Source organism: Atta cephalotes, assembly GCF_000143395.1.
Source record: "Atta cephalotes unplaced genomic scaffold scaffold00020, whole genome shotgun sequence".
Classification (NCBI taxonomy): domain Eukaryota; kingdom Metazoa; phylum Arthropoda; class Insecta; order Hymenoptera; family Formicidae; genus Atta; species Atta cephalotes.
This window is the reverse complement of record NW_012130084.1, coordinates 2,598,719-2,611,747: the sequence shown is the minus strand read 5'-3', so window position 1 is coordinate 2,611,747 and position 13,029 is coordinate 2,598,719. Positions and strand designations below refer to the sequence as shown.

Here is a 13,029-nt window from a genome sequence, read left to right as displayed (position 1 = left end):
TCTATTACTATATATATTATATATATATATATATATATATATATATATATATATAAATATACTCTTCTTTATATCTAATTATTTAAGCAACTTAATTTCCACAATCTTTATATGCATTTCGTTTATAATGTACATAAACTATGTACAAAACAGCGACAAAGTAGACTTAACGAGTGAAAACTCCGTGAAAAATGATGATTAGAGAACAGAATAAACTATTCATACTATCTCACGAACTATCTTCTCGCGATTCTTCGATTCCCAATCAATAATATCAGTGATAATCGTAATGATAATAACAAGGATGATAATGATAATGATAATAATAAAAATAATAATAATACAGTAGCGATAATAATCTAAATATTAATGATAATAAAAAGAATGATGGGTAAACTCATAATCTGAGACAATGCGTATAGTTATCACGTAATCCACATGTAGTGGCATGTATATCTATCTCCGTAGTGTTAGTCGATGGAGAAAATGATTTCGTTTCCATAACAGAAGTGTCGTCTGAAAGGAATAACGAAAGAAGAAGAACGCGACCCTTACATAGTACTATTCGTACATTACCCATAATAATTAGTGTTCTTTGGTAACACAGTGATGCGTCCGGAGACCACGAATACGGTTAACGTATTGTCTGATCGTGACAAGATGGTCCCGAAATTATACTCCCGATCATTACGCTCCTTCATTTCCAAAACGACTCTGGTCTAACTATATTACGACGACATTGTACAGTTATTGTTAATTGATTAGCTAATTAATTTCCACTGACGAGGCCTCTGACGCATCGCCAATAAAAAAATCTTGTTTTACGACCTACGTATTATATACACGCGTATCAATGCGCGCGGAGATGCATTATCTTTCTATATACACGTATGACTGTCGTAAAATCTTCATCTGATCCACCATTTACTCCAAAAATAGCGAAAAATCAATAATTTTCATAATCTTTCAAAAATTCAAATTTTATCACGTTGTTTTCGTATGTTGAACTGATTCTTCAGATACGCCACTCTCGAAGTAAATGGCGTGATTCCGCCGCGTTTAATTGTAAATTAATCGCGTTTTCTCACGTATGAGAGTAACTATTCTCATCATATATCATTTACGTCATATGTACATAACGACAACAAACAGATTAGCGAAATTACCATCTCGTAAGAACGTACAACAGCTTTTTTTCGATCATCGGAACGATTGAAGTAGATACTTGCAATAGATTTATAGAGCTCTCACGAACGGTTTTCCGAAGCTTACGAATCTGAGTTGGAAAAAATGCAAGTGCGTCTCCCGGCCGTAAAGAAGAAGTTCCAGGACTTTTTCATCCCCGTTAGAAAATACTAGCACACGCTTCCAAATGACTTGTCCGGAAGCTTCTTCCTTTTTCGACTTTCTTCCTTACACTCGCGCACACATCCTAGCTCGCCACACCATTCTTTAAGCTTATGAGTAATTAAGTAAATATCTTTTTATGTACACCCTGTTCGAATAGTTTTCTTAATCCTAGAATTAAAAATATCGCGACGCATATAATGAAATATGCAATTATTCATTATATATGGAACTCTTCTGTTTTTGGCGCTTTCAATCAAATAATGCGTTCGGGGAGATTATTATTAGCGCTTTTTGTGTCATTCTATCTTCATTGTCTATTAGATGTGTCTTATTAGAACAAATATAACACAAATAGTGCTGATAGCGCGCTCCCCGAACGCAATCAATATATAACGATAAATTCGCATAAAAACTCTTTAGTATGAATTTTCGTCGCGATTATAGCCTCTCGACTTTCGTCGAAAACAATTTTCTTACATACAATCATAAAAGTAACTCGGATTAATTTCTTAAATTATTCTCAAATTATTATACTTTTTAAGTTTTGACATTTAAATCATTTAAATACAAATTATAATCTTGCACCTAGTTCTTTATTGGATCGAATGCGTTTAGTTCGCCCAAGTGGACCATTTTGTGGCAAAAGATAAATTCGTGTGTAGAGTCAGAATTGTCGATAGAGTAGCGGTATAAACGGTCTTGAAGAAACGAATCTACGCTGACTGCGTTATTCTCGGTGCTCACACAGGCGCTGTGTGTATATCAATACTCGCATCGCTTTCCCGTTGATCGTTGTAACTACGAGCCAAGCTGCCGAACGCTGGCCAAATAAACGTAGCTCTATGGTTGATGGAGCAATAATTGTTCCAGTTCATCGGCGGATCTGAGCAGAAAGGCAGCTGATTCTCGATATCCACCTATCAGTTGTTTCACCGCGGTCAATTCCATCGAGTTCAGTTTGTGACTCAGTAGAGCAGGCTTTGGTGGGTTCTTCATGCTAAGATCCGTCGGTCCTGTAAAGATAACGTAAATTCAAAATCAATTGCGTGCGACAATTCTAAAGTATTCTAGCAAACTTTATCAAGCATATATTATGAGATAAAGTTTCATGCAAGCTGCATCATAAAGAATCATTAACACGTTCCGTGCCTCGTGAGTTTCAGCTTTCAAACTTTCTATTCGAACTATTTAATATTTTGAGCAATAAAAAGAAAAATAATTAATTATACAATTCTTGATATCATACGTGGATGTAATTATGATATATAATACAATAATGATAAATTATGCTTCATTTTTTATAATAAACTTGTAATTTTTTTAATTATTAAATGAAATAAATGTTATTTAACAAATACAACAAACGCAAACCAAAATGTCGTGAGTCATCGGAGATCCACATAGTGCGGTGATCAAATCACTTAAAATTAACGTGGCATGGAATGTGTTAAACCGAAGCATTACTGTTCTCGTAAAAATAAAACACTGCAAACAAATAGTATATTAATCCATATAATCATTAAATTGTCAATTGAACAAATTGAATAAGATATTCGAAACTTATATGTAAAAAAATAATGAAAACAAAAATAAATAAAAATTTTAATCAAAGCTTTGCTATTAAAGCTTTGCTATTATGTACCTTCTGGTTTGGACAAATGATTGCAAAAGCGTAATAACATATTACACCAATAATCAGTATTACTTTGTATACCGTTGCTTAGTAGACTTGACGTAAAACTTTGAGTCGGATATAGCCCGGCCGAGAGGGTCGGCGGTACTGTTGTGGGTCCAGCACGCTGGAACGCTTGGCTAAAGTTAGGTCTGTACATTGTCGGTGCACCGCCACTGGCGACACCATTTACCGTGGAACTGACTATCGTCGATTGGCTGAAAAAAAAAACAGATGCAATGAGAATGAGATGCGCATTAGCGATAAAGGTCGCGCTGATTAGCGCTTCCGTTAAGGACGCGTAACCCGTTCGTTGAGAGGCGTCCGGTGAATTTTTGTGCCATGACCTATGACCGAAGGCGAAGCCTTATCTAGAACTCGGTCGATTCGACGGGGATCTTAGCGCCGATAGTAATAATCGGTTACGGTAATTCAGGCGGAAAGTAAATTAATCGTAATCACGCTAGGCAACGTAATGATAGATTTCTTTCGCAATTAAAATAAGAAGTAAATGATAAATCGATGTTTTTCATCGCGGAAATTTCGAGGAAAATATATTTTTCTTCTTATATCAAATCGATTTTAAGTGAGTGGCTAATTAAGAAATTAATAAGAGCGCGGCTCTACGTCACCAATTCGAAAAAACGCGAATTTCATATGTAGTTCATCATACTAACCTCATGAGACTCTTGTTGTCTGTTGTGAGCAGCTTTGACGCGGATGCGATCGACAGCGGCGTGGAGGCAATAGTGCTGTTCGGTAAGTTTGCCAAACTGGTCAATGGTGCCAGGGACGTTAATGATGCCGGAGGGGTATCTTCCCTCTTACACGGAAGTGATTTAACCGGTGTGCTCGAGAAATGTTCCAAACTTGATCGAACGTCCGTTTGCTGCAATCAACGTTACAGTGAAATAAAATAAATTGTTATACCAATATGTATATTTTGTCTCTCCAAATGTTTAATTTATTTTTAATTTATTTTTATATATGTATTTAATTAAAGCAAATGCTGAAGAATAAAATAATAAAGAATATAATACTCTTAATTTTAAAAAACAATACAAACATTATAAAAGGCATATAAAAATCAATATTAACAATTCTAAATGTAAAAAGTTAAGACATAGAATATATTACATAATGTAGATAGATATCGAGATTTATAGATAGATATTTAATAATTTATTTCCATTGCGATTATTGGTTTTATCACTATCTGACTGACGCTCTTTTTGTGTATTATCACACTGTTTTTATGTTTCTGACGGAGTTTTTTTATTATACGAGACGAAAACTGTGACCACATATTGGTGAGTGTTTTATCGAGATAACATTTTTACTTGCCTTCAACATGACATTTTTTTTGTATATATTTTTAAATTTTTTTCAAAATTTTTATTCATTTTTTAACAATTTGTTTTTTTATCAGGATATCAAGAAATTCTCAACAATCGGTCGTTAAACCATTTGCGAGTAATTTTTGTTTCTCTGTGAAGCATTCATCTGGTCATTACATTCCATGTTTAACGCTTTCTATCGCGTTTATGATATTCTTCTTTGGTAACAAATTCACTGCGTTTATTATATTATCTGAAGATGGCTCAATCCAAGAGCCGAAACATGTAATAACTAATGTACCTTTTCGAATAATGTAATATATTCTTTAAATAATGTAATATATTCTATGATTGAAGAATAACATGTAACAGTTTTATTTTAAAGACATAATTGATTTTCCAATTTCGAAATTGATAGATGTTCATTAATCGAATGTGATTATCGAGATGCCTTTCTTTCTATAAGTGATTATTTTTCATACATTTTTTAATCCCATTAAAATATTAAGTATTAAGTATTTTTTAATCCATTTCTCGATCAAAAACGAACTTAGCACGAATTTGTGAGCTAATATGGTGTTAGCTCATATTCCAGTATATTTTAGAATTGTGTCGAGGATTGCGATTTTGCAGATCCTTTGGATATGTTTAAATCCGACTAATTTCGGTTATACGCTTATTTAATATTCTGTCCTATAAAGTTATACATTTAACTACGATATAATCGAAATATAACCCACTCGACACCGATTTCGAAAAACAAAAGAAGAGTAACAGAAATGTAAATAAAACTTTGAAGGAGGCAAAAATTGAACTGTAAAAGAAGCACCTTTTTTACAATTCGTTATTTATGTTTTCTAAAAGTTTCATTACGCTTCTGTCATTCTTCTTTTACTTCATTTACGTTCCGGTTTTTTACTTTCGGCAGGGAATTAAAAGTAATATAACAAATTATCTCAATATTATAATTTCGCACTCATCAATGTAACTGTTATGTAACGTCATGTGCTATATTACATTTATATTTGTTGAATGCGAAATTATAACATTGACATTACGTTATTTGTATCGACTGGGAAAATTTCAAAATTCTCAAATCCCCCCATAAAATGTCAAACAAACAATTGTTAATTTGATGTTCTTATTCTTACAATTGCGTGAAGATATTGAAGAACGATGATAAAATAACAGCGCGGCAAGACTGCTATAATTGTACCTGTTGAATTTGATCGTGATCGCGCACCAGCTTGTGAACTACCGGTAGATTCTTTTTCCTCATGGCTGACACGACCGGGAGTAACCAATCTTTCGCAAACACGTTTAACTTAATCAGCAAACAGCACGGACACTATCGATCACCTTACGAATTATCGATCATCAGCCGCGTAGATCGTCTCGGTGCGAGCTTAATCGAGTCTCTATTATATCGTCCATCCGTGATCTCGTTATCAACGTGATCCCGATCATCGAGCACGATCGTATTCACCGCTATGAGTAACCGAGCGGAACAAAGCGCACCGGGAGTTTCTTCACTTCAAGAGAGATTTCCTCTTCTGCTTCTCTCAATCTTCTTCCACTTTTGCGTTCGCGCCCCACCCTGCTTCAGCGACGTATCGATACGATAACAATAACGTCCGCGTTTATTCGAGCGAGGTTCAGAGAAGCGAGGACGCCGTTCTAGATCGGCGAGGGAAACGGAACAGAAGGAGGAGGAGGAGTGGAGCAAAACGCGACGAAGATGAGGAAAAAGCGGGTTGACACGAGGGAGAAACGTCAGGAACAAAAAGAGAGAACGTCCGGATGCGCCGAGACGAAACGACGAGGCGTGAGTAAGCTCACGGGAGGAAATTAATTCGTGGAAAGAGAAGAAGACGAGGAGGGAGAAGTCAGGCATCAGAAAAGAAAGAGAAGAAGAGGAGGACCACGGTGAGAGAGCGTCAAGAAGTGGTGATGTGCGTTTCCACTACAGAAACGGATGACTTGCCCGGCGAAAGAGGAGATCGACGCGTACAGAGGGTTGGCGAAGAGTAACAGTAGTAGGAGGAGAAGGAGAAGAAAGAGGAGGAGAGGAAGAAGCGGAGAATGAAGAAGAACCGAGAGATCATGAGGAGCGTGGAAAGAGGGTCCGGGCACGATGAGAGCAGGAATGAAATCTTCGAGCGGCGTAGAACGGATGTAGGGAGGTGTTTTTATGAAAGGCAAGCAGTGTGCGTTGACGTCAATTATATAGGTGGTCACGGAGAGCAGATAGCCGCTTCGTCCGATGCGCACGGACTCCAGCATACGTATGTGAGAGGTCTTCTCCTTAATGGGTTAGGTTTAGGTCGCCGGAGAGGTTATCGGGTCTCTCTCTGTTTCTCCGTCTCCTTCTCGTGCAGGGATTTTCAAAGTAGATAAGTCATGGAGATCGGTGACGGGGAAAGGGGAGGACCGCGAACGTTTCAGTTTCTCGTTTGCGCGCGAGACATATAATAGAAGTAGAGAGAGGGAACGATGGAGAGCGACGGAGTGTTCGCCAACTGCGAAACCCAGTGACGGAACCAGCTGGGAGAAGAGAGGAAAGGGGGAGAATGAGGATTAGGTGCGCCAAGCAGCGCGGAATTGGATGGCTCCGGCTATCGTCTGCACCTACGTACACGTTTTGTGCGCGAAATACCAAAGCAATCGGTTTACCGTTTACTCGCTTTTTTCGCGCTATCTTTGTTAAGGTCAACGAACTCGATGTGCAGGCTATTAGGTGACGAACATTCACCGAATCATCGAAATAATTTCAACCTTGAGATTAGACGCGTGACGTCATCATGAGCGATTTATATAAATATCGATGATACGCGATGAGATTAGAGCCGATTTTTCTTTTCTCGGGTGGGCGGGCACCGGATGAATTTTCAAGAATCAATCCGATTCTCACTGACCGAAACTCTCGACCGTAATCTTTCGGCGCGGCACTTCGGACACGAAACTGTCCGCTTCGCTGATGTAACGTACCGTGAAATTTACGGATACGCGAGACTAATCGCGCGACGTCGGCGTGTTCTCCTCGGTGCGTGAAAGCGCGCGTCAGTCGCGACGCATAAAAGTCCACGGCCTTTTTTTCTTCTTTTCCACTCCCGCGCCTCTCTTTTACGCTGCTGCTACTTCCAAGAATATTTTCAGTGTCTTCCATCCCGCACACGCGCGAGGCGTTTTCACGAGGTCGAAGGCTGCTTATGCCGCCGGCGGGCCTCCGTGGTGCGCGTTCTGTATGCGTGAGTTGCATGAGCGTAAAAGAGTGGGAGAGGTGCGCGACCCACGGGTTATCATTGGCCTCTCTCGCGGTACCTATATCACAATCCTAGCTTCTCCGTCCACGTATATCTCGCTGCCGTTGGCGTTACACAGGAGCTCGAATTTTCACGCACGATAATATAACGCGAGGCTACAACGTAATTTCCCCGTAATTTGAAATCTCTGAATGCATCCTCTTTTCATTTTCTCTTTTACTTTTACGATTTATCTTTTTATCTTTAAGATCGCGCGTCTCTTTCCTGCGATATTTGTCGCCTTATCCTATATAGTTTCTGCTCATTCATTATTTTCAAATTATTTAATTTTTTTATATATACCCATTATCGAAACTGAATAGTGAATAATATTAAATAAATTACAAGTTGAACAAATGCGAAATAAAATATTTATTTCAATAATGAAAACGTAAAGAAATAAAATTCAAATGCATAAAATGAAATGTGTAAGTGCATTAAGGTACAATTACAAACGTAGTCCCTCATACGAAGATAATGGTCGATCGAAATACCAGAAAATTACTAAAGTTCATACGTTATTCGTTACACGCGTTTGTTGCATGATATACATCACCGCTATATACTCGTGAATAAAATAGTGACATTAGGAACAAATAATGAAGATGATGCTAGACTTTTGTGAAACTAATTTATTTATGTAATATTTGGTCGTATCTTATATTAGTATTTGATAATACGAATCCTATATTATCTATTGGTTTTCTGTAGAAAACACTTACATGACCTTGAATTCGTTTTATTTGGATTTCGATACCATAGCAAGTAATTAATCTATTTCCTCTTATAATTCCACTCTCACATAGATTTATATTTATTGCGGTAAGTTATCGCTATGCATATTTCAGTTTATGATTCATAAGCGCAACGCGCAAACATCCGCGAGTTGTCATCTAAAAATCGCTTGATTAATGAATCCGGTCGTCAACGAGAGTGCCCGAAGGTTGTGCACGTGTAGCATTTAACGCTCAGTCACGCATGATATTTAAAAAAATGTCTGTTAAGAGACACGTGTGATCTTCATCGGGAACAATAACAAAGAGCTTTAAATCGATTGACAATATATTTCGATTCCCTGTCGTGTCATCGCTTTCGTGCCAGAGACGTGAGTTGCGATACGTAATTACTAGCCAAGCTGATGATGTCGAAATGTCTATTTGCCAGAAGAACTTTGTCGCTCGCGATAAGTGTCCTTCCTCCCCTTCGCACATGATTATTACTCACCGTTGCGGCCGGAAGAGTTGGCATGGGCTGCGACACCGGCTCCATCCCGAGTCTCATACGTTTCGCGTTGTCGCTCTCGTTCTCGCAGGCCGTTGCCAGAATCTGCTCAGCCTGCACGGAGGTCAAGTGTGCCGGCGTGGGTCTGGCCTAAAAAGAAATGCATACGTCACATCCGCGATCATTCGCCTCATGCCGAACTTAATTCATGTTGCGAGAATGCTCAAGCTTTCATGAACAATTCGAGTTTTCGTCCAACTCTAATTGATCACTGAGAAAAATGTTTGATTGGGTTAATTAGAATTTTGGTTATCTCAACTAGAATTCTAATAAATTTAACTAGAAAATTCTGAAAATTCATCCATTTATATCTGGGCTTGGCTTAATTGGAATTCTGATTGAAAATTACGAATTAGAATTTTTTAATCAAATCTACTAGAATTCTAGTTGAGGTAACTGGAATTCTAGTTGATACAATCAGAATCTTCTGGTTTATCCATTTTCAACCAGACATTTTTCTCAGTGATGAAACAACAAATCCAATAATCTCGAAAAATTTATGCGCGATTCTAAAATTACTTTGAATTTAAAAATGTCAGAACTTGAAAAAACTTAGAAGCTAATTGGCTTGCTGTCTTACGACTAATTAAACGCGATAGTAAAAAACTTACGGCATCCCAAGGGCCCTCCCTGCCACGTTTGTTTCTTCGACAGCTCTTCAGGTACGTACGGATCCTTTTCCTGGCCCTTTCAGCAAACTCGGGAAACTGTCTCGTGCAGCTATCGATGATCGCCTGTATCTTCTCCTTCGGCTGCTTCGAGATCGGCACGATGCGATCCAGGTTCTCATCGACGAAGAGTCTCACGAACATCTGCCGCGAGACACGACACAATAGTCATGTTAGTGAAGTGAATTAAACGGGAACTGGTATACGCGAGTCTCGCTAACCGCTCAAAGAATTAAGAATTTAGTGGTGGGGTGGGGTGCAACACCGGGACTCTATTAAACTAATTGTAATTAATTAAGGAGCTAGCGTAACAACGGCAGCCATCGCGAAACTACAACTGCTTGGCTTTCACGCGCGGGGAAAACGGGCAAAAAAAAGAGATATATATGAGAAATGGGACATGAAGGGGAAAAACTTCGAGAGAAACGGTATGTTCCCCGGCGAGTCGGCTTTCTGCCACAACCGTTCATAAAACTTTATGATAATTAAGATTTTTCGGGAAGGTCCGACGCGCCGCCAATATGCTGACGGCCTAAACTTCTCTACCCGAGCTTCGTTTGCTTTTCCCTTTGCATGATCCCTTTTCCCATCCAAGATGCAAACGACGCTTTTCTTGCAACGATAGTTGCATAAAGCAACCAGTTAGACTGCCATTGTGTGAACCGTAATTCGATTATCCGTACGCATTTTAATTCACCGAGTGCAGGGTAATGAGAGTAATAATTATCGCTAAAATTCCGCCGGCAATGTGAGATTTTAAAGGCACAGTCGATTTTTTGATTGTGAATTCTGATAGATATATTCAAATCCGTAAAAAATAAGTAAAATGCAACCCGATTTCTGTAATAGTAAAAACTCATTAAAGCTTTCATCAGTATGAAAAATTTTTTTCAGATTTTTATACAGTTCAGGACAATATAAAAATCTGCATCAAAGTTCGGAAATCCAGATTGCTGACAAAAAGTAAAAAAATTACACACATTGCAATGGGGAGAGCTAATTATTTTCTAAATTCCAATTCAAGATATTTCAAAATATATCTTCAAAATGTTTGAAAGAACAAATTGTATGAAATTACGTGATTGAACCGCGCATGCTTACGTTGAATGCCTTGAGACGTTCTGGATCGTGATGTCTTGGGTCCAATCCCTCGTCCGCATCTATATCATCGTCGTCCTCGTCTTCCTTATTGCCGCTACTGCTGGTTTCATCATGGGCGCTTCCCGTTCCCTCGCCACCAGGCGGACTGGACTCTCGATCGCGATCCGATCGCGAGGGCGTTGCCGCCGATGCTGGTGGCGGCGTTTTCTTGAAACCCATAGCATAAGATGCCCACAAGGAAGCCATGTCTTCGCCACCGACACCCGCCACAGCGCTTAGATTCGGAACAGTTCCCGTTGGCATATCCACCAGTTCTGATGAGCCGTTTCGGGAATCTGCGAAAGTAAACATTTTGTAATGATTTAGGATACTCCCGGAAGTCCGAAGTCTAAATTTTTGTAATTCTCATCAACGAGGCAGAAATTGGTATAGGTATAATTAACGTTTTAATAACGGTAATGATAATAATTAATTATTATTATTTAAATGTCATTTGAAATGGATATTATTAGTATTATTAGCATCAATAATGATCGTAATATGAACAATGGTATTTTTAATAATTACTACTAATTAATAACGCAAATTTGGTGATAGAAACACTTTGCATCCGCGATCGGTAATTATCTAGTAAAAGGGGAACTTCCATCGGCAATACCAGGAAAATAATAATGTTCTCATTGAATGCCTGATGATTAGATCGCCACCTCGCGCTGTTTCGATTTATGAATAGAGAACGTTGCGGTTGGAACAAAAGAAGGGAATATTTTTTCCCTTCCCACGCCATGGCCAGGCGAGGAGTCGGTCATATGCGGCTAACTAGATACGTGACTAGTAACGCGCGCATGAGAAAGAGAGAAAGAGAAAGAAGAGCATGTGGGTGGTATATTTATCCCGTGAATATAATAAGGATAAATGCGATATACGTTTGGCTCGCGTGACGATACTGATTAGGGATGATCGATCAACAGAGGCATTTCCTAAACGACTCCCTAGCCGCATACTTGTTATTGTCGATATCAACTGTTGAATTTCGGTATATGAATTCAGTCGTGAATTCGATAACGGTCACCGTCCCTGGGCTTTTTTTCAGCGATTTTTTGATGTTTAACGATATTACAGACTGGACACGTGATAAATAATTATTACATTATAAAGCCAGCGAGAAATTTGGGATACTTAAATGTTAACAGTTAAGTGTCGACTTTTTTCATAGTAACCTTGCTTGACATATTTCACTCTTTGGATCACAGTTTCAGTTATGATATAAGTGCAATAGTATCAATGCAATGTATATATATATATATATCTGAAGAATATAATTAAAGTGTTGGACTCTTTCTATATAGAGGACAGAATGAAATTTGGTATATCACTTGTGTCGACGGTAAAAGACTGGACCGTCATTCGGCTGTTGTATAGATCGTGTTTCTTCTCTACAATAATAACGGCGATCCGTTCTCAAAACCCGCAATAAGCCCCGATAGCGTGTGCAAGGTGTTAAAAGACGGTGCGGTCTTCTACCGTCACGATCTCAGAAGAGAACGTACGGTAAAGGTGCTTTCACGAGGAGAGGATGTCGATGGGGACAGGAACGAGTCGTGGCCGCCGAGAGACTTCACGTACGAAGAAGTGTATGGATTGTCGACAGGGAGTGCCGCAGGGGGATCGTAAAGAGGCCAACGAGCCTTGCGGACCTCTTCCACCTGGGACTCTCCTTGGTTCCGATTTAAAAAAGGGACAGGTTTGCGGCTGCCATTTCGTACAATCACACGTCAACGAAGGAGATATCTGTACAAAGCCATCCAGCAACTTCGCGTTAATTTTCTACACGCTACTCAAATTACTTTTCTCATAAATATGCATAACCCGCTATACATATGTATATTCCGATAAATATAAAATATAAAATATGTATTAAAAAGGAAATTTCAATTATATTTTAAAGATCCTTTTTATAATAACCGAAACGTTATTCCTATCATTATTAGAGACCCTATGACAAAGTCTGATTACGAACGATTTTATCAAATCTTATGAGAGAGAAAGTTACATATATACCATAATTTCCTATATGCTATCTCCTGTAACTTAAATTGTCTCACTCTATAATTAATCTTAGCCCTATATCGCCAATGTTGGATCTTAAAAGCATAGTCGAATTTTTTGATTATTGGTAAATAAATTTAAATTTATATGAAAAATAAGTAACATACAATCTAACTCCTATGATAGTAAAAACTTATTAAAGCTTTCACGTAAGAGTTTTTCCAGATTTTTATATAATTATTCGGAACAATATAAGCTGATGTTTATAA

The 13,029-nt window shown here is 38.3% G+C and overlaps 1 protein-coding gene across 1 annotated transcript in view; it reads right to left on the bottom strand.

Moving 5' to 3' along the window:
- Positions 1-2,190: 2,190 nt before the first annotated feature.
- LOC105619271 (nucleolar protein 4-like) overlaps positions 2,191-13,029 on the bottom strand; it is an 87,823-nt gene continuing 76,984 nt past the window's right edge. The window contains exons 4-9 of the mRNA XM_012200796.1: positions 10,712-11,046; positions 9,554-9,754; positions 8,886-9,032; positions 3,700-3,911; positions 3,056-3,240; positions 2,191-2,363 (exon numbers count right to left, since the gene is read on the bottom strand). Of these exons, the coding sequence (XP_012056186.1) occupies positions 2,191-2,363; positions 3,056-3,240; positions 3,700-3,911; positions 8,886-9,032; positions 9,554-9,754; positions 10,712-11,046 (1,253 nt within the window). The remainder of the gene's footprint in view (positions 2,364-3,055; positions 3,241-3,699; positions 3,912-8,885; positions 9,033-9,553; positions 9,755-10,711; positions 11,047-13,029) is intronic.